Genomic DNA, 23,195 nt, shown 5'->3' with positions numbered 1-23,195 from the left:
TCTATTTGAATGGAAGATGTGCACACTTTACATCTGTGTCTTACATCGGTCTAAATTATACGTGTGTGTTCGTGCGTGTGTGTGTGTGTGAGAGAGAGAGAGAGAGAGAGAGAGAGAGAGAGAGAGAGAGAGAGAGAGAGAGAGAGAGAGAGAGAGAGAGAGAGAGAGAGAGAGAGAGAGTCTTTTCTCATAGGACTTCAGATTAGGCAACAACAACAAAACTTTAAAAACATAATATCCATTACACCCTCTCAAACTCAATCAAATTAAAGTGCGGGCTTTGTACTTTTCAGAGTCCGGCCTGGTCACTGCACCAGGAGTTGCTGGAACTGCTGACGTCACAGGCTGACCTGCAGAAACAGGTCTCACACCTCATGGAGACAGAGCACAACCTCAGGTACATTCCACTCATAGCTTGAACCGTCACAGTTGCAGAATCAAACAAGTTGCTTTATGTGAAATCAATAATTTAGTCAATCTGTGGAACTCACAGAATGAAATTGAACGCACTGCATTTTTTCACCAAGACAATATAGATTCGTCAATATCCCGTGGCAAGGAAATCGCTGACCCTTTCGTACAGAAATTGACAAGCCATTATAGCCCAGCAGCAATTGCGCTTAACTGGAAAGCGCGCTTTTCTGTATTCTTTTTAACTTTCTGAGCTTGTTTTTAATTCAAACATAACTAATCTATATATTTTTGGAATCGGTAAATAATAAAGAATACGATAAAATAAGTTTTGGTTTGATCACAAACATGCTCAAAAATTAACATAGGGAAGTGACTGCTGAAGGTGAACAGCATAGAACTTAACTGCAGATTGCAGAGTTATTGTATGAACCTTTTCATTGGTGGCTTTCAGGTCTGCTTTGAAACAGACGGAAGAAGAGCTGTCCAAGGCAAAGAGCGGTGCAGGAACCACAACTCTGGGTGCTCGCAGACCAGAGACAGACCGTCGCCTCAGCTTACAGTCCAGGTCAGTGAGAATTGTTGGTTCTGTCTATAGATCGGCTGAATACAGTCCAGGTGAGATTGTACTTAATGGTTCTATCCATAGATTGGCTGAATCTTCAGTATCGTCTTTTGTTTCAGCATGCATTTTTCGGAGTGTTTGTGTGTGTGTGGGGGGGGGCGGTGTTTTGTGTGGGTGTGTCTGTGAGGGTGTGTGTGTGGCTGCATGTGTGTGTGCATGTGTGGCGGTTTTATGTGTGGGGGTGTCTGTGAGGGTGTGTGTGTGTGGCTGTGTGTGTGTGTGCATGTGTGGTGGTGTTTTGTGTGGTGGTGTTTTGTGTGGGTGTGTGTGTGTCCGCATGTGTGGCGGTGTTTTGTGTGGGGGTGTCTGTGAGGGTGTGTGTGTGTGTGCATGTGTGGCAGTGTTTTGTGTGGGTGTGTGTGTGTGTGTGTGTGTGCATGTGTGGCGGTGTTTTGTGTGGGTGTGTCTGTGATGGTGTGTCTGTGAGGGTGTGTGTGTGGCTGTGTGTGTGTATGTGTGGTGGTGTTTAGTGTAGGTGTGTCTGTGAGGGTGTGTCTGTGAGGGTGTGTGTGGGTGTGTGTGGCTGCGTGTGTGTGTGCATGTGTGGCGGTGTTTTGTGTGGGTGTGTCTGAGAGGGTGTGTGTGTGTGTGCATGTGTGGCGGTGTTTTGTGTGTGTGTGTGTGTGTGTGTGTGTGTGTGTGTGTGCATGTGTGGCGGTGTTTTGTGTGGGTGTGTCTGTGAGGGTGTGTCTGTGAGGGTGTGTGTGTGGCTGTGTGTGTGTATGTGTGGTGGTGTTTAGTGTAGGTGTGTCTGTGAGGGTGTGTCTGTGAGGGTGTGTGTGTGTGTGTGTGCATGTGTGGCGGTGTTTTGTGTGGGTGTGTCTGTGAGGGTGTGTGTGTGTGTGTGCATGTGTGGCGGTGTTTTGTGTGGGTGTGTCTGTGAGTGTGTGAGCATGTGTGGCGGTGTTTTGTGTGGGTGTGTCTGAGGGTGTGTGTGTGTGCATGTGTGGCGGTGTTTTGTGTGGGTGTCTTCTTCTGCGTTCGTGGGCTGAAACTCCCACGTACACTCGTGTTTTTTGCACGAGTGGAATTTTACGTGTATGACCGTTTTTACCCCGCCATTAAGGCAGCCATACGCCGCTTTCGGAGGATTGTGTGGGTGTGTCTGAGAGGGTGTGTGTCTTTCTATGTGTTGTATAGTGTGTCATCCAGTTTTAAGATGACGATTTGTTTTCTATATGATTGTTTTTTTTATAAAGATGTTTGTGTCTGACTCAATCGGTCTAACACAGTGTAAATGTCTTTTTCTGCCCTTTGTCAATGAAAGGATGCTCTTCTGGTTTGTCACCTGCAGAAGTGGTCCCTGTTTTGTAGATACTATAACAATATTGCAGTTTAAATAAGTACACCTACAATCAGTCACGTAGTCAGTCAGTTTGTGTGTGTGTGTGTGTGTGTGTGTGTGTGAGAGAGAGAGAGAGAGAGAGAGAGAGAGAGAGAGAGAGAGAGAGAGAGAGAGAGAGAGAAGAGAGAGAGAGAGAGAGAGAAAGAGAGAGAGAGAGAGAGAGGGAGAGAGAGAGAGAGAGAGAGAGAGGCAAAAGCCCTTATGTAAATGACGACCTTGCCCAGTTTAGGGTCTTATAACCCATGAAGTGTCATAGTCTGGGACACTTGATAAGTTAACAAGAAGCCTGACCTGCACTGTTCCCACCCTCACTGTCACGCGCACATAGAACCCGCAGCTACAACACTGCTGTTTTCGTCTCACTCACTCAGGCAACTCAGCTCTTGCAACTCAGCTCTTGCAAGCATAACTGAAAAAATACCAGAGTGTTCATATGGAAAACGCAAGGCATCATATAACAGAAAAACACAGGCACAGGAAAAGGCGTCATCACTACGAGTCACATACACATGAATAGCAGTGTAGAACATAGAATGCACAACGTATTTTCGTGTGCCTGTGGTGGATAACAGTTGGTTATGGTCAGTTTTTTAGATTATCGGGCCTGCGATTAAAACAGCACAGAATTAGACATACATTGCTTCGGTATTTTGTATAACGGCACACAGTTACCTGTGGCTATGACAGAAGTGGGGGATAAGATTGAAGTGGGCAGGGGCGACAAGGTAAGTGGGGAGGGGTTGCACTGACTGTGTCCAGCAATAAAAGTACCCCCGACACTCTCCTACTCTTGTGTAGACTTTTCACCTGCTCCCCCCCTGACCAGCTGAATGGGACCCTCCCTTCTCTGTTATATTGATCTCATGATTAACCCCTTGTGTCGGTACCGTCTTCTGCCCGGCGTGGTCACACAACAACGCTTCTGTGTTTGTGACACTCCCGTGGTTAAGTATCGAACAGCGAAAGCCGCGAGTGGGAGAGAGTGGGGTGAAAACAAAAAAGGTGTGTGTGTGTGAATGTGTGTCAGTGTCTGTGGGTATTATTGAGTGCTGCTGAGGAATGCAGAGTGATTGTCTACTTATACATCGGCCAGAATTTACGGGCCTCTTGTTTGGACTGACTGGAATAATAGCTAGTGCAAGCAGAAGTGAGAGAGAGAGAGTGAGAGAGAGAATGGAATTCGCTGGTGCTACGTTTACACCTGTGTGTGAAACGGGAGATTCTGTGCGTGGACATTGATTGGTGTGTTTTTGGTGGATTGGATTTCTTTGACTGGAATAGCTGGTGCAGTCCGACGTTAGAGAGAAAGAGAGACTGATGCAAGCAGAAGTGAGAGATAGACTGGAATTCGTAGATGGTACGTTCTCACATGTGTGTGAAACGGGAGATTGTGAGCGTAGACATTGATTGATGTGTTTTTGGTCGATTGGATTTCTGTGACTTGAGGCGTGTGTTCTTCTCGGTTAGACTGTGATTGGAAGGTAGGAAGATTGTTTCTCTCTCTCTCGGCACACACGACGCACGGAACGGCCCAAACACGCGCGGGCGTGCGCACACACTGACACGGCACACAAACTCACACACAGACAAACACACAGACACACACACACACACAGTCTTGCGCGTATGTGTGCTTATGCACAGAGAGAGAGAGAGAGAGAGACGCGCACTTTGTTATTCTTCGACGCATGGACTTTTCTTCTGTTTGCCTGTGGGGTGACGCCTTTTCATTCCTTTTATTGGATCCACAAGTTCACAAACTAAAATATCTTGCTGGCACCTTTCGCGACAAATAATGAACTGTCTACCTGTTCATAGTCAATGAAAGCGCGCGTGGAATTGTGCACAGGCAACAGTATAAAACATCCCGCTGTGAATGTATCGATATTTCAGTGCCAGCCAGGCCCAGTATAGCAGTGCTAGCGTTGTAGACTCTGCGTGCTGTGTCAATGGAAAGTGCTTGTTGACAAAAGCTTTCGTATCTTCGATTTAGGGCTTGCGTGGGATCAGCAGTATTCGGCCGAATTCTTTCTCAGGCTCTCTTTCACTGTTCCGATGTAGTTCCAGCACGTTCAGACTTGCGTGCGTGTGGCTGACTGACTGACTCTTGGCTAGCGAAGGAAATGTACCAAGACATTCTTGGTACTGTTACACTGTCAACGTAAGGTGCGTGTTTTGGGGTGCGTGTGTTCATTGTGGAATCGGCCGCTGAATTATTGACACAGTCGCTGGGCCATGCACAATATTGTGACTTGTGTGCCGGGCTGGCGGCGTGATAATGCTATTGTAGCTCTTCCTCTCTGGGCTTTGGATTATTCTACTGTGAGTTTTTTCGCTACCTCGTTGGTTTTAATGTGGTTTTGAGTTCAGTGCACATTGCAAAGGAAGCTGGTTTTTCTGTGGGCCTGTTCGCTGTTAACGAAGGCGTGGCGTTTGAGAAAAGTGCTTTCTAGCCCTTTGTAAAGAAATCTTCGAACGAGTGTGCTGTTTTTGTTTGTGTTTTCGTGGATCATTCAGTGATTATCAAGAAATTGTGAATGGAGAAAAAAATGAGAGTGAGACATATTTGAAGGTAGGTGCAGTTAAATGCAGTATTCAGTATGCGGCGATAAGCACATAATGTCTCCATTTGTTCTAACTCTTAATTTGTTTGTCCATCCCGGTCGGGGACCCCAATCATCCACACTAACACACACGCATGCACACACACACACACGCACGCACGCACGCACGCCTCACACACGCGCGCGCACACTGCTTCTCACAAGAGAGAGAGAGAGACCCAAGAATAGCTCGAAATGACGCAGTGGAGAAAGAAAAAAACTTTTAAGAATAAAGATTCCGTCCAGTCAGATTCCGATGGTGCTCCAAACTCAAAATAACTATAAAAAAAATATATAAAAAAAAAGCTTGAAGAGAAAGCAATGAAGAAAAGTAGACCAGCCTGAAAAGAGAAGAAAGCTGAGAAATGTTTCCAGTGATTAAACATTGATGAGAGCTGTCTGGGAGTCTCAGTCCGATGTGTGGCATCGTATCGATTGATAACACGGTGTCAGACACGCATAGCGTTGTCACAGTAACGCGTGAAAACAGAAACACAGATAGGTCGTCAGTTGCACTTGTGTGTTGCGTGGGTGGCTCTTTCTCTTTCGTTACCCCCCCCCCTCCCTCCCCCCATACGCTCTCCGGGACGTCCGCGGACAAGATTGTTACTCTTTTAAAGGAGAGCAAGCTTGTTGACAAGATTAAACGTATCAAGTTTTAAAAGATATGAGCTTTTTGAGAACATTTTTCATTTTACTGTGACAGACGTAAGGGTAAATAGTTTCAACCACGGAGACCGCTATGTAAACTGAGGAAGGAAACAACATTGATTCGGTCCCGCATAGGCAGATAGATTGAAGGTACGTTAAAAGGAACACCCAATGTACCTCCCCTCTGTCTTTCTCCCCCCCCCCCCGTCTCTCTCTCTCTCTCTGTCTCTCTCTCTCTCTCTCTCTATTTTCTACTACTTTTCTCATTTATTATGGGGGCGAGGACGCCCCCATTCTATACGGATAGTTTAGAGGTTGACCATGGGCAGCGCCATTTTGTTGTGAAATACGTCATCAGTTTGTGTACACAGGAAGTTGTGACATCCGTCACCCTATGGGAGGGGTGAAGGCAACATTGTTCATCTGTAGAAAGTTGTGAAATCCGTCACCCTATGGGAGGGGTGACGTCAAAATTGGTCATCACAGAGTTTGTGTAACACAGGAAGTTGTGAAATACGTCACCCTATGGGAGGGGTGACGTCAAAATTGTTCAACAAAAACATGATATGTCGCATTGTGCAGGGTCAACTGCAACAAACTCAAACCGAGCCATTCATACCTAGCTGTATTTGAGAGACTTATATACCCGACATTTTTATTTCTTATTTTTAGCACAGGTGTAGGAAAAATCATGAACCAAAATGTTATTTATTTTCTAATTTAACATTTTTTTTACAAATATGACCATGGTCTTTTAAACATACAGTGACATTAAACATTGTTATGTTAAAAAAAAGAAAAAAGAAATAAAGCTTTTGTGCACAAATCAGAAAATACATTGTACATTTTACCTACAGGCCAAACAGTGTCTGTTGGCGGCAGAGGGCCCAGCAAGTTGCTATTTTTAGATCGATTAAAAGTTGTCAAGAACAGGCGCTTACATTTGGATGTGTCCACTGATAGTAGGTTTGGTTGTGATCAATCAGAATGATGTAGGAATAAAAATGTATGACAGTTTGGTATGATGACATGTAATTCAAATATGCTGAAATGTAATATTATACATGATATAATAGTATTATGGCTGTTGCCATGACCATGAACCCCAAGAAAGGTTTAATGTTATGTAAAATCAAAATACCAAAATCAAGCACCTACTAATAATCTACGGTGCGGCTTGGACCAAAAAAGGATGGACACGCAACTCGCTCAGCCAGCCAGCGCTGCGAGACTTACAGCGGCCAACTTCGCCGCGGCGCGCTCATTGGCTAAGTATTGAACTTGCGTCAAGGCCGATGCGCGTAGATTCCCAGAATGTTTACTTTCGGTTAGATTCTTCGACAGCATTCGCAGAGGTGACTGCCGTATTGTGTACCGCAGTCAAAAGTAATTTATTACTTTTGGGAGTTTAGTAACGTGATATCAGTTTTCAATTGTTCGTTCACTTATATTGCTTTCAGATTTAACACACAAGAAACAGTAGCACGGTTTTCGTTGCGAAAATGTGCATTGGCAGTGCTACGCGATCGAATTGTGTATTATGTACACGCGGTGTTCTTCTCAGGAAAAGACCGAAGCGACATGTGACGCCAGTCGTTCAGCCCGCGAGCGGTGGGATGGGGGGGGGGGGGGGGGGGGGGGGGGTTCACATGGTTTGTTTGTTTCAGAACCACACCCATATACACACATTTCACATGTAAACCATTTGTCCGCCCCCTGTCGATATTTATCGACTAAGTTCCTTGTTATTACTGTGTGTTTGATGTTTCTATGATTCTAGTCGGGCGCACGCGTGAATATGTGTTTGTGTGAATGTAAAGGGCACTTTGTAAGATTAAGCCTATGGCCTAAAATGTCTACCCTTTATGTGAATAAAATGTTCTAAGTCTAAGTCTAAGTCTAAGTCTCTGTCTCTCTCTCTCTCCCTCCCTCCCTCCCTCCCTCTGACACAAACACACAAACACACGCACGCACGCACGTACACACACACACAGCCCCTCCCTCTCCCCCCTTCAGCAGGTATCTTAGCGAGGTTCAAACGTCTTTTCGATCTCACCCAGTAGGATCGGAACCCACACAAGTTCTCATCAGACTTCTCTCACCCCGGCAGTTGTAGTTGTCGCAGGTGATCACGGCAAAGTCCAGAGTGTGTCAGACAAGAAGTTGAAGAGGCATTACCATTTGCCGGGCAGTGCTTGGTGGAGCCTTGGTCTGTGTAAACACGCTGACAGAACTTCTTAGACAGTCTTTTGTTCACTTGGTAGCCTGGTGCGTTTGACCCTCGATCTGTATGTGTGTATATAGTGTTTGATTTGGGGCCATGATGATGTATTGTGCTGTCTGATCGTTTTCTTGTGGTTATTTTGTGTGTGATGAAGTTTGGATTAGGTCTAATATTGTTTGGTTGTGTTGGCGGTCAGAAGAGGTTATGTTACTCTGGTAAGGTTTCTTTGTTTTTTTGCCGTGATATTATTGGCAGATGGAACAACATTTTCTCTCTCTCTCTCTCTCTCTCTCTCTCTCTCTCTCTCTCTCTCTCTCTCTCTCTCTCTCTTTCTCTCTCTCTCTCTCTAAGACTAGGCGTGAGCCTAAAATCTCCATCCTTGAGTAATAAAGTTCGTTCGTTCATTCGTTCGTTCGTTCTCTCTCTTTTTCTGTGTCTGTGTGTGTATGTGTATGTGTGTGTATGTGCGCGCGTACGTGCGAGTGTGTGTGTGTGTGTGTGTGTGTGTGAAAGCTTTCATTGTCAATGTGACCACTGCGAGTCCATGAAACCGGCGACTAAACTATTGTACGTTTCCTGTGTTGAAGCTGCCTTCCAGTGTTAGGCCCCCAAAAAAAGTCTGTTTACGGTAACATAGGGGAAAAAAATAGGGTCTTTAGGTCGGGATTTTCTTTTTCTTTTCTTTTTATATTTAGTCAAGTTTTGACTAAATATTTTAACATCGAGGGGGAATCGAGACGAGGGTCGTGGTGTATGTGTGTCTGTCTGTCTGTGCGTGTGTGTGTGTGTGTGTGTGTGTGTGTGTGTGTGTGTGTGTGTGTAGAGCGATTCAGACTAAACTACTGGACCGATCTTTATGAAATTTGACATGAGAGTTCCTGGGTATGAAATCCCCGAACGTTTTTTTCATTTTTTTGATAAATGTCTTTGATGACGTCATATCCGGCTTTTCGTGAAAGTTGAGGCGGCACTGTCACGCCCTCATTTTTCAACCAAATTGGTTGAAATTTTGGTCAAGTAATCTTCGACGAAGCCCGGACTTCGGTATTGCATTTCAGCTTGGTGGCTTAAAAATTAATTAATGACTTTGGTCATTAAAAATCTGAAAATTGTAAAAAAAAATAAAAATTTATAAAACGATCCAAATTTACGTTTATCTTATTCTCCATCATTTGCTGATTCCAAAAACATATAAATATGTTATGTTCGGATTAAAAACAAGCTCTGAAAATTAAATATATAAAAATTATTATCAAAATTAAATTGTCCAAATCAATTTAAAAACACTTTCATCTTATTCCTTGTCGGTTCCTGATTCCAAAAACATATAGATATGATATGTTTGGATTAAAAACACGCTCAGAAAGTTAAAACAAAGAGAGGTACAGAAAAGCGTGCTATCCTTCTTAGCGCAACTACTACCCCGCTCTTCTTGTCAATTTCACTGCCTTTGCCATGAGCGGTGGACTGACGATGCTACGAGTATACGGTCTTGCTGAAAAATGGCATTGCGTTCAGTTTCATAATAATAATAATAATACGAATATTTATAACGCGCACATATCTCACCAACAGGCGACTCAAGGCGCACATACACTCATTCACACACACGGAGACTTAAAGTCACTAGCACACACACACCATCAACCATTAAAATATGTACAGTTATTCAGGGTGGGATGGGGTGGGCAGTGTAGAATGCATGGATTATTTGGAAAAAAGGAATGTCTTGAGTGCAGATTTGAATGATTCGAGGGACTGTTGTTGACGGAGGGGGAGAGGTAGTGTGTTCCATTGGCTAGGTGCTTGGAAAGAAAATGAGCGTTGACCTGCTGTTTTGAGTTTGGTGTGGGGGATGTTGAGCTTGAGGGAGTCAGCAGATGATCTGAGTGCTCGTGAAGGGACATAGAGAGAGAGAGAGTCGGAGAGATAGGCAGGGGCGAGACCATGGAGGCATTTGTAGGTGAGAGTGTTGATTTTGTAGGTGATACGGGCAGGAACGGGCAACCAGTGGAGCTGATTTAGGAGGGGGGTGATGTGATCTCTCTTTTTCTTTCGTAAGACAAGACGGGCAGAGCTATTTTGAATGCGTTGGAGACGAGAGATAGAAGAAGAGGGAAGACCCGCCAAGAGAGAGTTACAATAGTCAAGACGTGAGAGAATGGTGGAAGTGACCAGTTTGGCGGTAGCATCTGTGGTGAGGTACTTGCGGATAGTGGCGATGCGGCGGAGTTGGAAGTAGCAGGTGCGAGAGACAGAAGAGATGTGTTGTTTCATGGAAAGGGTGTTGTCTAGAGTGACTCCGAGGTTTTTGACAGCAGAAGACTGTGAGTTCGACAGCTACTTGACTAAATATTGTATTTTCGCCTTACGCGACTTGTTTTTTTCTTCAAAAAACCATATTTTTAAGTTATTTTGCCAAAAAACAAAGACTTTTTTTTCCCCCCCAAATGCCAAAAAAAAAATAGGGTCGGTCGGGATACCGTAAACAGACTTTTTTTGTTTGTTGGCCTTATGAATAGACGTAAGTGTAGCGTTATCATAGACAGCAAAGATGACGGTTACCTATCTCCTTCTGTGTGACTGGTGTGGATTGAAAAGCCCTTGGTTGACTTCTTGGTGACAGAAACGCTGTGTGAGCTACAGTGGAACCCCCCTTTAAGTCCCCCAATTTAAGACTCCCTCCCTTATAAGACTCTGTTTTCTCAGACTTTCTGTTCATAACTTCTGTAATGTTACTCCCTCCTTTTTAAGACCTGATTTTCCTATATTTTTGGAGTTCTTAAAAGGGAGTTTCCACGGCAGGTGCTCATAAGTCTAAGATCGTTTTTCGGGGCATTGTTCCTATAGTTGTTCGGTGGCCGGAGAGATTCGTCAGGCAGGCGCCTGTAATGTGGGATTAGTTTACAGGCACTTGACGCCGGGTGGGTGGGGGCTGAGAGTGGGGTGTGTGCTGTCCTGTGTGCTGTAGCATTATTAGGCAGAAGGGTTGATCCGCCACCCCCTCACACACCCCCTTTCAGGTGCACATGGTTTGGGTCAGTGTACTTTTCTTCAGCACTGTGAGGTTTGATCTGTTTGTTGGCCACCGTTCGTTTTTACTGTAGGATTATTTGCTGAGTTCTTCTTCCTTGATGTTTGTGTGTGTGTGTGTGTGTGTGTGTGTGTGTGTGTGTGTGTGTGTGTGTGTGTGTATGTGTGTGTGGCTGTGCTGTGCTGTGCTGTGTTGTGTTGTGTTGTGTTGTGTTGTGTTGTGTTGTGTTGTGTTGTGTTGTGTTGTGTTGTGTGTGGCTGTGCTGTGCTGTGCTGTGCTGTGCTGTGCTGTGCTGTGTTGTGTTGTGTTGTTTTCTGTTGTCTTGCGTTGCGTGGCTGCGCTGCGCTGCGCTGCGTTGCGCTGCGTTGCGTTGCGTTGTGTATGTTTGTGCGTGTGTGTGTCTGCATGCGTGCATGCTTGCGACATATGTTTTACCATCAGTTGAAAAGACATCTCTTCCCCATTCTCGTTTTCAATTTTCTTGTCATCTTTCTTTGTTTCTCATTAATGAGATTACCGTGTTGTGCTATTGTTTCAGCATCTGTGCTATGTTTTCATGGTGTTCCTGCAATTTGGTGTGCCTGCAATTTACTGCACCTCGGCTTGTGAACCTGTTACCCACCAATTCTCTATCTGCTTTGTTTGCATTCATTGCAGTGGCTTACTTTTTACATTTAGTCAAGTTTTGACTAAATGTTTTAACATAGAGGGGGGAATCGAGACGAGGGTCGTGGTGTATGTGTGTGTGTGTGTGTGTATGTGTGTCTGTCTGTGTGTGTGTGTGTGTAGAGTGATTCAGACTAAACTACTGGGCCGATCTTTATGAAATTTGACATGAGAGTTCCTGGGTATGATATCCCCGGACGTTTTTTTCTTTTTTTCGATAAATACCTTTGATGACGTCATATCCGGCTTTTTGTAAAAGTTGAGGCGGCACTGTCACACCCTCATTTTTCCCTTAAATTGATTGAAATTTTGGCAAAGCAATCTTCGACGAAGGCCGGACTTTGGTATTGCATTTCAGCTTGGTGGCTTAAAAACTGATGAGTGAGTTTGGTCATTAAAAATCGGAAACTTGTAATTAAAATTATTTTTTTATTAAACGATCCAAAAACAATTTTATCTTATTCTGCGTCATTTTCTGATTCCACAATCATATACATATGTATTATTTGGATTAAAAACAAGCTCTGAAAATTAAAAATATAAAAATTATGATCAAAATTAAATTTCCGAAATCGTTTTAAAAACTATTTCATCTTATTCCTTGTCGGTTCCTGATTCCAAAAACATATAGATATGATATGTTTGGATTAAAAACACGCTCAGAAAGTTAAAACAAAGAGAGGTACAGTAAAGCGTGCTATGAAGCACAGCGCAATCGCTACCGCGCCAAACAGGCTCGTCACTTTCACTGCCTTTTGCACTAGCGGCGGACTACGTTCAGTTTCATTCTGTGAGTTCCACAGCTTGACTTAATGTAGTAATTTCGCCTTACGTGACTTGTTCTATCTATACTTGCAGATTGTCGCGTTTTGGAGGCGGAATCACAGCATCGAGAAGTCAGGGCGACACAGACAAGGGTCGTACAGACAGCGACAGGGAGAAGCAGCAATGGCTGGAACGCCAAGTGGCAGACCTGCAGGTAGGACCAACTGAAAACAATGCAAATTACTGTGGAACCCCCCTTTTAAGACTTGAGAAAACCAGGTCTTAAAAACGAGGGAGTCTTTGAATGGGGGTAAGCTAACAGAGGTTATGAACAGGAAGTCTGGAAAAAACAGGTTCTTGAAAGGGAGAGCCTTAAATTAAGGGGTTTTAGGGGGGGGGGGGGGTCTTAAGAGCGGGGTTCAACTGTATCAATCATTGACAAGCACCTCGACCTATTAGTCTTGATTAACTGATAAACTTCAATGAAGCAATAAGTAAATCAATCAATCAATCAATCAATCAATCAATCAATCAATCAATCAATCAATCAATCAATCAATCAACCAAACAATCAAACCAACCAACAAACCATTGTTATCAATCAACTAGTCAACCAATCAATCAATCACCACCCAACCAACCAACCAACCAACCAATCTCTCTCATCCACAGCTGGCCAAGACCAACCTGGAGCGGCGCCTCCATGAGGCAGAGAGACGCCTGGCGTTCAGACCGCGGCCGACTGCAGCCAGTCGCGAGGAGCTGCAGTTCCGATTGGAGAAGCTGCAGGGCGAGCAGGGGGAGTGGCGCCGCAAGGTGGAAGATCTCGAGGCGCTCAACAGCCACTACCTCAAGGAGAAGCTTGAGCTGGCCCACGAGAGGAACGCTTTGGAACACAAGTTACAGGTATGTGTTTAGTGCAAACTCAGTGCAGGTGTGGTTCAAATGGCTGTTTTATGGTCATCTGCTTGAGCTGGCCCACGAGAGGAACGCTTTGGAACACAAGTTACAGGTATGTGCAGCTCAACAGAGAGCAGAACTGAGGTGCACGGGAAAGTTACCAACCGGTTGGGAACCAGCCACGGTGTTGGATTGGCTGAAAATGAGATTTGCTATGATTTCAAAGAATCAGGCCCCGCGGTTTGTTCTCACATGTTTGGGTGGCACCCACTTTCGCTTCGTGCACCTCAGTACTGGTGTGTTTCAAATGGCTGTGTTATGGTTGTGTTATGGCTGTGTTATGGCTGTGTTATGGTTGTGTTATGGCTGTGTTATGGTTGTGTTATGGCTGTGTTATGGTTGTGTTATGGTTGTGTTATGGCTGTGTTATGGCTGTGTTATGGTTGTGTTATTGCTGTGTTATGGTTGTGTTATTGCTGTGTTATGGCTGTGTTATGGCTGTGTTATGGCTGTGTTATGGCTGTGTTATGGCTGTGTTATGGCTGTGTTATGATTGTGTTATGGCTGTGTTATGGCTGTGTTATGGTTGTGTTATGGCTGTGTTATGGTTGTGTGAGATTTGTTTTCTTCTCAATCTGGACTCACATTAAAGGTGTACAATTTAAGGAGCCATTTTGGGAACGTTTTTTGGGTGAATTGGACTTGAAAAAGTTCAAGGGACATTCAGTACGCTGTAATAGACCATTTTCGGATATAATTCCGCCGGGTTTGTACAGGTTGTGAAAGAGTGACCTTTTCTTGCAAAACCTCGTACAAACACTAGAGGGGCCAATCACTAGCGAGGAGTGTGAAGGAAACACATGCATGTTTCCACGTATTTCCTTCACACCCCTAGCTGGTGAAAAGGTCACTCTCCCACAACCCATACCAACCCAAGGGAGTTATTTTTGGAATTCGTCTCTTTAGATACAGTAAAACCTGTGAAGAAAGGACACCTGTCTAATAGGGACACCATTACCATACCCCAAGGGTGTCCTTTAGAGACAGGTTTTACTGTACCCCGATAATGATTTGCTCAAAATGTTTTCATAACTATGCTAAGTAATTGAATGTTGAGGCATCAGAATTGTTAGATGTCGCCGAGTTCTTGGTACACTTTTCAGGATTGAATAAAAATCCATCACCACATTTGGAAGGAAGAGTACCGGTATTTTTCCAAAGAAAAGGGAAAAAAACACCCCAGAGAAATTACATGTATCAACTTGGACACATTTCCAGGAGCAAGGACTGGGCGTCAACAAGGACGTGAACGTGGTCTTTGTGGGAGGACGACGGGAGGACCCGCTAGGAAGCAGCGGCTCGGTGTCGGAGGGCGAGTCCCTTTCTGCCCCTTCATCCCCCACCACCACCGCCGACACCATGTTGGAGAAACCGGAGGACGTGCTCCACAAGCGCATCAAGGAGCTGGAGAATCTGGAGAGTTATCTCCGTCAACAGGTGAGGGATGGGTGGTAATGCATACTAGAAGGGGGGAGGGGGGGGGGGGTGGGTTGTCTTTAGGCAACAGGCGAGGGCTGGGTGTAAAATGCACAGGGGAAGGGGGGGTCTTGAGGCAACGAACGATGCAGTTTGAGTCACAAGGCAAGCAGATTTTGTGACAGAGCAATATTCAGAGACAAAATACAAGTGTATATTGGGAAGTTGACAAGAACTTCCATGCTTTCTTCACGCTCAGTTTTTAGTTCATGATGCTGTAAAAAGGACATATATATTATTGCTCCTTATACTTTCCCTTTGTTTGTTTGTTTGTATGGGTTTGGTTTGTCCTTTGGTCTTGGATTAGTGGGTCTTCTTCTTCTTCTTGTCGTTCGCTGTTAGATCGTCAGTCCGGACTGTAGGTCGCGTGCATTTCGGACTGTTGACATTTTATTTTGCGTTTTTGCGTGGATCTGTGGTTGGTTAAGGTGCACCTGTTGGCCCAGATCCTCCGACTTCAGCCCTTAGGTTTCTTTCGGGGTTACCCCGCTCTTAGTTCCTGGCTCAAAAACCTAACCCTGAGAACACATGGGGGATTTCTTACCGGGGGTCCCACCCCGGGGCTAGAGCTTTTAATGCGGCTCTTACCCGCATGGTGTAACCGTCATCGGACACGTAGGGCATTTATAGGGTAGTCAGTGCCATCTGCCAACCCACCCCGTCCTGGTAGAGACACCGCTAGTTGGTCCGGGACTGCTTATTCTATATTCGCAGCTGGCCCCCATATCTGGGGGCCGTTCCCCTATCCGCCACCTGGGGACCCGCCGGGTTGAGGATAGTCGCCCCCCTACTGAATTGGAAGTAGTCTGTTCCCGGGAACAAATCTAAGCAATTGTATGACTGCTTTTAAAAACAATGCTGCGTTGTATTGAAAAGCTGACTAAATAAGTCTTATCTGTAACTTTTAAAAAAGACCTTTGTTTTTTCCTCTCTCTCTTTTTGATCAGACTAAAGATCATATGCAAATGGCTAATGCACTTTCTGATTGGTCTTCATATTTGAATGTCAGCTCTGCATCTGTCAAAGAAAAGTTAATTTTTTACACGTATGATTGAATATATTTAAAATAATTTGTTTCTCTCCCAGCTCAATGAAGTGGAATCGGACAGAGACCAGCTGCACGAGATCACTCGCAAGGACAAGGCCACCATCCATGAACTCAACGTTCGCCTGCGTGAGCTGATGCTGACGGAGCGCAACCTGCGTTCACAGGTGACGGGTCTGGAGGACAGTGAACGTTCACTGTACAACCGCTGCAGTGAACACGAGGACAATGTGGCCAGACTGGAGGATCGCGTCCATGAACTGGAGGTAAGCGGGTTTTGTAAGGGTGTGTCACATTCTGTCGTTTTTGTATTTGTCAGGTATTAAGGCACACAAAAAAAAAGTCTGTTTACGGTAACATAGGCAAATAAAATAGGGTCGGTAGGTCGGTATTTATTTATTTATTTATTTTTTTCCAAAAAACCATTTTTGAGTCACTTGAGAAAAAGTGACTCTATGTAATCGGTCAGTGTTAGTCTGTCCGGCCGGCCGGCCGTCCGGCCGGCCGGCCGGCCGTCCGTAGACACCACCTTAACGTTGGACTTTTCTCGGAAACTATCAAAGCGATCGGGCTCATATTTTGTTTAGTCGTGACCTCCAATGACCTCTACACTTTAACGATGGTTTCGTTGACCTTTGACCTTTTTCAAGGTCACAGGTCAGCGTCAAAGGAAAAATTAGACATTTTATATCTTTGACAAAGTTCATCGGATGTGATTGAAACTTTGTAGGATTATTCTTTACATCAAAGTATTTACATCTGTAGCCTTTTACGAACGTTATCAGAAAAACAAGGGAGATAACTAGCCTTTTCTGTTCGGCAACACACAACTTAACGTTGGGCTTTTCTCGGAAACTATAAAAGTGACCGGGCTCAAATTTTATGTGAACGTGACTCCCAGTGACCTCTACACTTTGACGTCTGCTTTGGTGACCTTTGACCTTTTTCAAGGTCACAGGTATGCTTCAGGTATGCATTGTGTTGTGAATAGCAATTTCTTCCTGTCCATCTGATGCCTCATATAATATTCAGAACTGCGAAAGTGACTCGATCGAGCGTTTGCTCTTCTTGTTTTAAGTTATTTTGCCAAAAAACAGACTTTTTTTTTTCTTTTTTTTTTCCCAAATGCCAAAAAAAAGTCTAGGGTCACGCGAAAAAATAGGGTCGGTCGGGATACCGTAAACAGACTATTTTTTTTGGGGGGGCCTAATAACATTTAGACATTAATAGGCTTCCTTTTGAAGCTTTGAGTTGATGATCTCGAGGATGAAAGTCGCTTATTCATTTCAATGCTTGTTATTCTCTCAGGAGCCAGGAGACTGGTTCCGTATAACTCTCGCTTATTCTATTACACATGTCGTATGCATTTAGAGCGCTTACTTCCCTTTGTTCATCAGACCTTTGAGGTGATGATCGCGGATTGACGCTCGACCAAAGCATAATTGAAGCTTGGTGGAACGAAGTGACAAGAGAGCTTCAATGAAACTTTGGGAGGGTGTCAATCCAAGATCATCATCTCCAAGTTTCAAATAGAAGCCAGTCAATGTTGTTGAACTTGTTTGTAGCTTTCCTTTCGCTTGCAACAAGGTCAAAATGAGTCAGTTCTGTTCACATACTCCTTCACTTGCCTAGCCCTGAAAGTCCAACAAATGGTGTACTCGCCTTTGGCTAGTGATTCTAAAAAATTACTAGCCAGAGAGCAAACTTCGCTAGCCAAACGATCAATTTGTTTTAGCAACTTTACTCGCATTTGGCGAGTAGATGAACATTTCTACTCGCCAGTTACATGTTCCTACTCACCATGGCAAGTAAAATACTCGCCCCTTTCAGGCCTGTTACCTGCAAGGGTCAAGTCCCAAGAAATGTGTTTTCGTCTTAACATCCTATCACTCTGCTCCCGTTGAAAACTTTCACACATATTTTTTTTTCTCAGGTGCATGAGCGGCGACTGCGAGAGCTAGTCCGCAAGCTGAAGCTAGACGAGGAGGTGTGGCTGAGCAAGTCAGGTGACCTAGCCACCTCCATGGAGCATCTCTCCACCACCGGAGTCACGCTCCGCAAGACCGTCCAGGACCTACAGCTGGAGAAAGGAGGACTCTCGGACCGCGCAGAATACCTGGAGGTGCGGGTAAAAGAGCTAGAAAACCTGGAGACAACGCTGGTCCAGAAGCTGAAGAACCACGAGAACGTGGAGGCCAGTCTCCACAACCGCCTGCAGCAGTTTGAGAAGAGCGAAGCAGCGGCTTACAGCAAGGCCTCTGAGCTGGACATGATCAACATGGACCTGTCCTCGCGGCTGCAGCGCGCTGTGGAGGAGAACGCGGTGCTGTCGCAGCACGTGGCGCAGCAGCAGGGTCAGATCCACGAGCTGGACCGGAAGCTGACCGCAGCGTCGGACGCCGAGGTCAGCCTCAACCAGCACGTCGACAGCCTGCAGAAGAGTGAGGCTTCACTGCAGAGGAAGGTGGGTTTGATGTGTGGGGTCGATGGGGTGTGTGTAGGGGGTTGGGGGGGGGGGAAGGGGGTGTGTGAGTGTGTGTGTGGTTTTTTTTAGGTGTGGGTGAGTTTGGTGTGTCTGGAGGGGTGGTGGGTATGTGGGGTGTTGGTGAGCTTGGTGTGGGTGGTGGGTGGTTGGCTGGGTGGATGTGTGCGTGTGTGTGTGTGTGGTATGTGGTTGGGTGGGTGGGTGTGCGTGTGTGTGTTTGTACAGACTTGGGGTGTGTGTGAGAGAGGGAGGGATGGCTGATTTTGTCCTTCGCAGTTTATGCACTGCATTGGGTGGTTGACAACCGTGCGAAAGGCATTGCACTTCTACCTAATTTTTATCAGTACAGATTATGAGAGCAATTTGCAAGTGAGGTCCTTATTACAGGAATGTAACAGCCACAGGAAATGACAGATGTGGCAATGCCCTATATGACTTTAACAGAGAACTGTGTATCTTTCAGACGCGGGAATATGAACTGAGAGACATTGATGCTCAGGCACGTATCCGAGAACTGGAGCAGACAGATGAAATCCTGAAAGACAAGGTCAACCAATTACAGCGCAGTGAGAATCGGCTCAAGTCGCGCCTCGTCGAGTTTGAAACTGTGGGCAGTCAGGTGGGTGTTTGTAATGGTTAGCTGGTCATCAAATGTTTGTAGCTAACTCTACAATATTAGGTTGGTAGGACAGTAGTCACTAGAATGGTACCTGCCTTGTGAGGCCCCTCTGATGGGAGGACACCTCCCATGAAAGGACACCTTCTGCTGTCCCTTTATCGTCTGTACCTAAATATACCTGTCATGACAGGCCACCTTCAATGTAGGGACACTTTGGCTGGTTCCCAAGGGTGTCCTTTCATCCCAGGTACCACTGTACCGTTGAAAGCAGAGTCTTAAAATGTGGGAAATAAGGTCTTAAAAGCGATGGAATGTTAAATTGTGAGGAGGGGGGGGGGAGGGGGGGGGGGTGGAGTCTTAAAAGGGGGTTGCCACTGTCAAAGAATAATGACTAACGACTGTGTGATCCTCATGCCCTAACAGATGCTGGGCAGTCTGCCAGCATCACAGAAGCAGCAACTGCCACAGAAGTTGGAGGAGTGTCAGAAGCGTGTGGTGATACTACAGCGGCAGTTGGAGGCCGCTAAGGCGGAACTCCATCGGCCGCAGCCAGCAGAGGAAGACGTCGCCGCCGTGAAGGTCCCCACGGCAACGCTGACAGCCATGCGTGTCAAGGTGGCGCTGCTGGAAGACACGGAATATCAGCTGAGCGAGCTGGAAGAACTCAACGCTCAGCTCAGCCAGAATATTCTGCAGCTGCAACAGGGCAAGGTGTGTGAGGCTGGATGGTTTTTTTGTTTCTGTTTTTGGCGGGGAACACAGAAGAAGAAGAAGTTTCTGTTTAGGCTGGGAACACAGAAGAAGAAGAAGTTTCTGTTTAGTGCAATTTCAAAATGTGAAAACCTAGAACATAAAACTAGAGAGCTCCATGTTGAGATGTGTGGTCAACCCAACGGTTTTAACTGCATTTGACTGATTTTTAAGGCATTGCATTGTTTTTGCAATGCTTTTTGATTTCTTGGCATTTATTAATTGAGACTTTTTATTTTTTTTAAGTTTAAAAAAGTTCTAGGGTCGGAGTAAAACATAGGGTCAGTCGGGTAATCAGAAACATTAACTTTTTTCTTGGCCTAATGGTGCAAACTGTGACTGTTGATACCAGTTTACAATATGTCCAGCGTTATCACTGATTCTAATATACATGCACACTGAGACTGTTGATACCAGTTTACAATATATCCAGCGTTATCACTGATTCTAATATACATGCAAACTGTGACTGTTGCAGGGTTCCTGTGGGCATGAGGTGGAACTGGAGGTTCTGAGAAAAAGACTGGAGTCTTATCAGAACTTGATCCAGGTACGTTGATTGATGCACTTGTTAGTTTTTTCACTTTTCCCCTCCTGACCACACCAACCTTTTTTTGTCGGTTTTCTTCAATCCACACGCATGCACAAACACACACAGACACTCACACATTCACTCACTTGCTCACTCACACATTCACTCATTCACTCACTTGCTCACTCACACATTCACTCATTCACTCACTTGCTCACTCACACATTCACTCATTCACTCACTTGCTCACTCACACATTCACTCATTCACTCACTTGCTCACTCACACATTCACTCATTCACTCACTTGCTCACTCACACATTCACTCATTCACTCACTTGCTCACTCACACATTCACTCATTCACTCACTTGCTCACTCACACATTCACTCATTCACTCACTTGCTCACTCACACATTCACTCATTCACTTACTTGCTCACTCGCACATTCACTCATTCACTCACTTGCTCACTCACACATTCACTCATTCACTCACTTGCTCACTCACACATTCACTCATTCACTCACTTGCTCACTCACACATTCACTCATTCACTCACTTGCTCACTCACACATTCACTCACTTGCTCACTCACACATTCACTCATTCACTCACTTGCTCACTCACACATTCACTCATTCACTCACTTGCTCACTCACACATTCACTCATTCACTCACTTGCTCACTCACACATTCACTCATTCACTCACTTGCTCACTCACACATTCACTCATTCACTCACTTGCTCACTCACACATTCACTCATTCACTCACTTGCTCACTCACACATTCACTCATTCACTCACTTGCTCACTCACACACACTCACATGCACCTAACAGATCGGGGTCCGCCAGTCATACCACGTTTAATTGTTTTCACAAATAACCTTTATTGGCTACCCAGATGATGCAGAAGTTTTCAGATATATTTTGCTCTATAATTGTGTTTATTCTGTTGTGACAGAAACTGAAGCATCACCTGTCAGAGGGGCAGGTGCCCTCTTTGTGGGCTGCTGACATAGGTGAGTTACCGTTGGAGAGATGAAATCAAATCAAATTATATTTTTCGAGGGTTGTGGCATAAGAGAGAGAGAGAGAGAGAGAGAGAGAGAGAGAGAGAGAGAGAGAGAGAGAGAGAGAGAGAGAGAGAGAGAGAGAGAGAGAGAGAGAGAGAGAGAGAGAGAGAGAGAGAGAGAGAGAGAGTACAAAACAGAACATGAAAACATTATAAGAGCAAAAAAGGTTGACGGCAAAAATAATCGTACATATGATAATAAATGGCATTTAAATGCAAAGAAAAAGTTATAGTATTTGATACTATTAAATACAATAACAGCAATAGAAATATGAAAATAGAAATAATGGTAATGATGATGATGTCATAACGATAATGATAATACTAACTGTAAAAAAAAAATAAAAATATTAATAATTATAATAATAATAATAATAATATTAATAATAATAATAATATATTTGCTGATAATGATGATAATAACAGCAATATGATGATAAGCAAGCAACAAACAGCAAGTCAAGTGTACTCAAAATAAGTCACGAGCAATAGAAACATAGAGAGAGAGAGAGAGAGAGAGAGAGAGAGAGAGAGAGAGAGAGAGAGAGAGAGAGAGAGAGAGAGAGAGAGAGAGAGAGAGAGAGAGAGAGAGAGAGAGAGAGAGAGAGAGAGAGAGAGAGAGAGAGAGAGAGAGAGAGAGAGAGAGAGAGAGAGAGAGAGAGAATGTAATTCTATGGTGTGACTCATTAATCAATCAATCAATCAATATGAGGCTTATATCGCGCGTATTCCGTGGGTACAGTTCTAAGCGCAGGGATTTATTATTTTATTTTTTTTATTTTTATTTTTTGCAATTTATATCGCGCACATATTCAAGGCGCAGGGATTTATTTATGCCGTGTGAGATGGAATTTTTTTACACAATACATCACGCATTCACATCGGCCAGCAGATCGCAGCCATTTCGGCGCATATCCTACTTTTCACGGCCTATTATTCCAAGTCACACGGGTATTTTGGTGGACATTTTTATCTATGCCTATACAATTTTGCCAGGAAAGACCCTTTTGTCAATCGTGGGATCTTTAACGTGCACACCCCAATGTAGTGTACACGAAGGGACCTCGGTTTTTCGTCTCATCCGAAAGACTAGCACTTGAACCCACCACCTAGGTTAGGAAAGGGGGGAGAAAATTGCTAACGCCCTGACCCAGGGTCGAACTCGCAACCTCTCGATTCCGAGCGCAAGTGCGTTACCACTCGGCCACCCAGTCCTCGATTAAGACAGAGAGTGACTTAGAGAGACTGAGACGGGCAGAGTGGAAGACAAAGATTGATAGAGAAAAATGGAAATATATTCATATTTGATACCCCAATTGATGCGCTTGAAATGGACGTGATTCACAGATTGATTGACAGTTCATCTTATTTGGACAGCGTGATACATAGATGCTTGCTATGAGGGGTGTGGTTAAATAATGCTATTCTGATTGATTCATGGCAAATAAACAGCTGTGGGTCATGATTGATATACAACTCATTTCCTAAACATCTGTGTCAAAGAAAATAGTGGTCACATTTGGCAAAGTGGATTGGAAAACCGGTAGAATTCTGATGGAAGAGAGATGGCTTGATTAGTTTTACTCACCACAGACACACCTGAAGGTTTGCTAGCAGTCTTTAGCTGAGGCATACCTTTGTCTTCTTCTTCTTCTTCTTCTCGTTCGCTCATACCTTTGTGAAGGGTTGAGTTTAGCTATTTGCTCCTTGGTAATGCTGGAGTAAGAGTTTGTATGATTAATTCTGCTTTTGAAAAATGTATGCAGTTGTGTTTATGCTGTACATTTAAAAGTCTTGCAATTCATAACTTCCGAATGTTGGAACACATTCAGTTCAGCTAGTGTTGTCATACTTAAGTGAGGGTTTGCATAATAAAAGCCATGCAGCAGTATGTGTTTGTCCGTCGCGATATAACCTTCGTGGT

The 23,195-nt window shown here is 44.6% G+C and overlaps 1 protein-coding gene across 5 annotated transcripts in view; it reads left to right on the top strand.

Moving 5' to 3' along the window:
• The window catches only part of LOC138983229 (golgin subfamily A member 4-like), a 74,328-nt gene that overhangs the window by 15,390 nt on the left and 35,743 nt on the right, over positions 1 to 23,195 (top strand). For all 5 annotated transcript variants that reach the window (XM_070356644.1, XM_070356642.1, XM_070356643.1 and 2 more), the window contains 11 exons: positions 294 to 397; positions 866 to 979; positions 12,418 to 12,538; positions 12,997 to 13,230; positions 14,503 to 14,721; positions 15,847 to 16,071; positions 17,739 to 18,269; positions 18,754 to 18,909; positions 19,333 to 19,620; positions 20,138 to 20,209; positions 21,161 to 21,218. In XM_070356644.1, the coding sequence (XP_070212745.1) occupies positions 294 to 397; positions 866 to 979; positions 12,418 to 12,538; positions 12,997 to 13,230; positions 14,503 to 14,721; positions 15,847 to 16,071; positions 17,739 to 18,269; positions 18,754 to 18,909; positions 19,333 to 19,620; positions 20,138 to 20,209; positions 21,161 to 21,218 (2,122 nt within the window). The remainder of the gene's footprint in view (positions 1 to 293; positions 398 to 865; positions 980 to 12,417; positions 12,539 to 12,996; positions 13,231 to 14,502; positions 14,722 to 15,846; positions 16,072 to 17,738; positions 18,270 to 18,753; positions 18,910 to 19,332; positions 19,621 to 20,137; positions 20,210 to 21,160; positions 21,219 to 23,195) is intronic.

Source organism: Littorina saxatilis, linkage group LG12 (assembly GCF_037325665.1).
Source record: "Littorina saxatilis isolate snail1 linkage group LG12, US_GU_Lsax_2.0, whole genome shotgun sequence".
NCBI classification, from domain to species: Eukaryota; Metazoa; Mollusca; class Gastropoda; order Littorinimorpha; family Littorinidae; genus Littorina; species Littorina saxatilis.
This window is presented reverse-complemented; position numbering and strand designations above follow the sequence as displayed.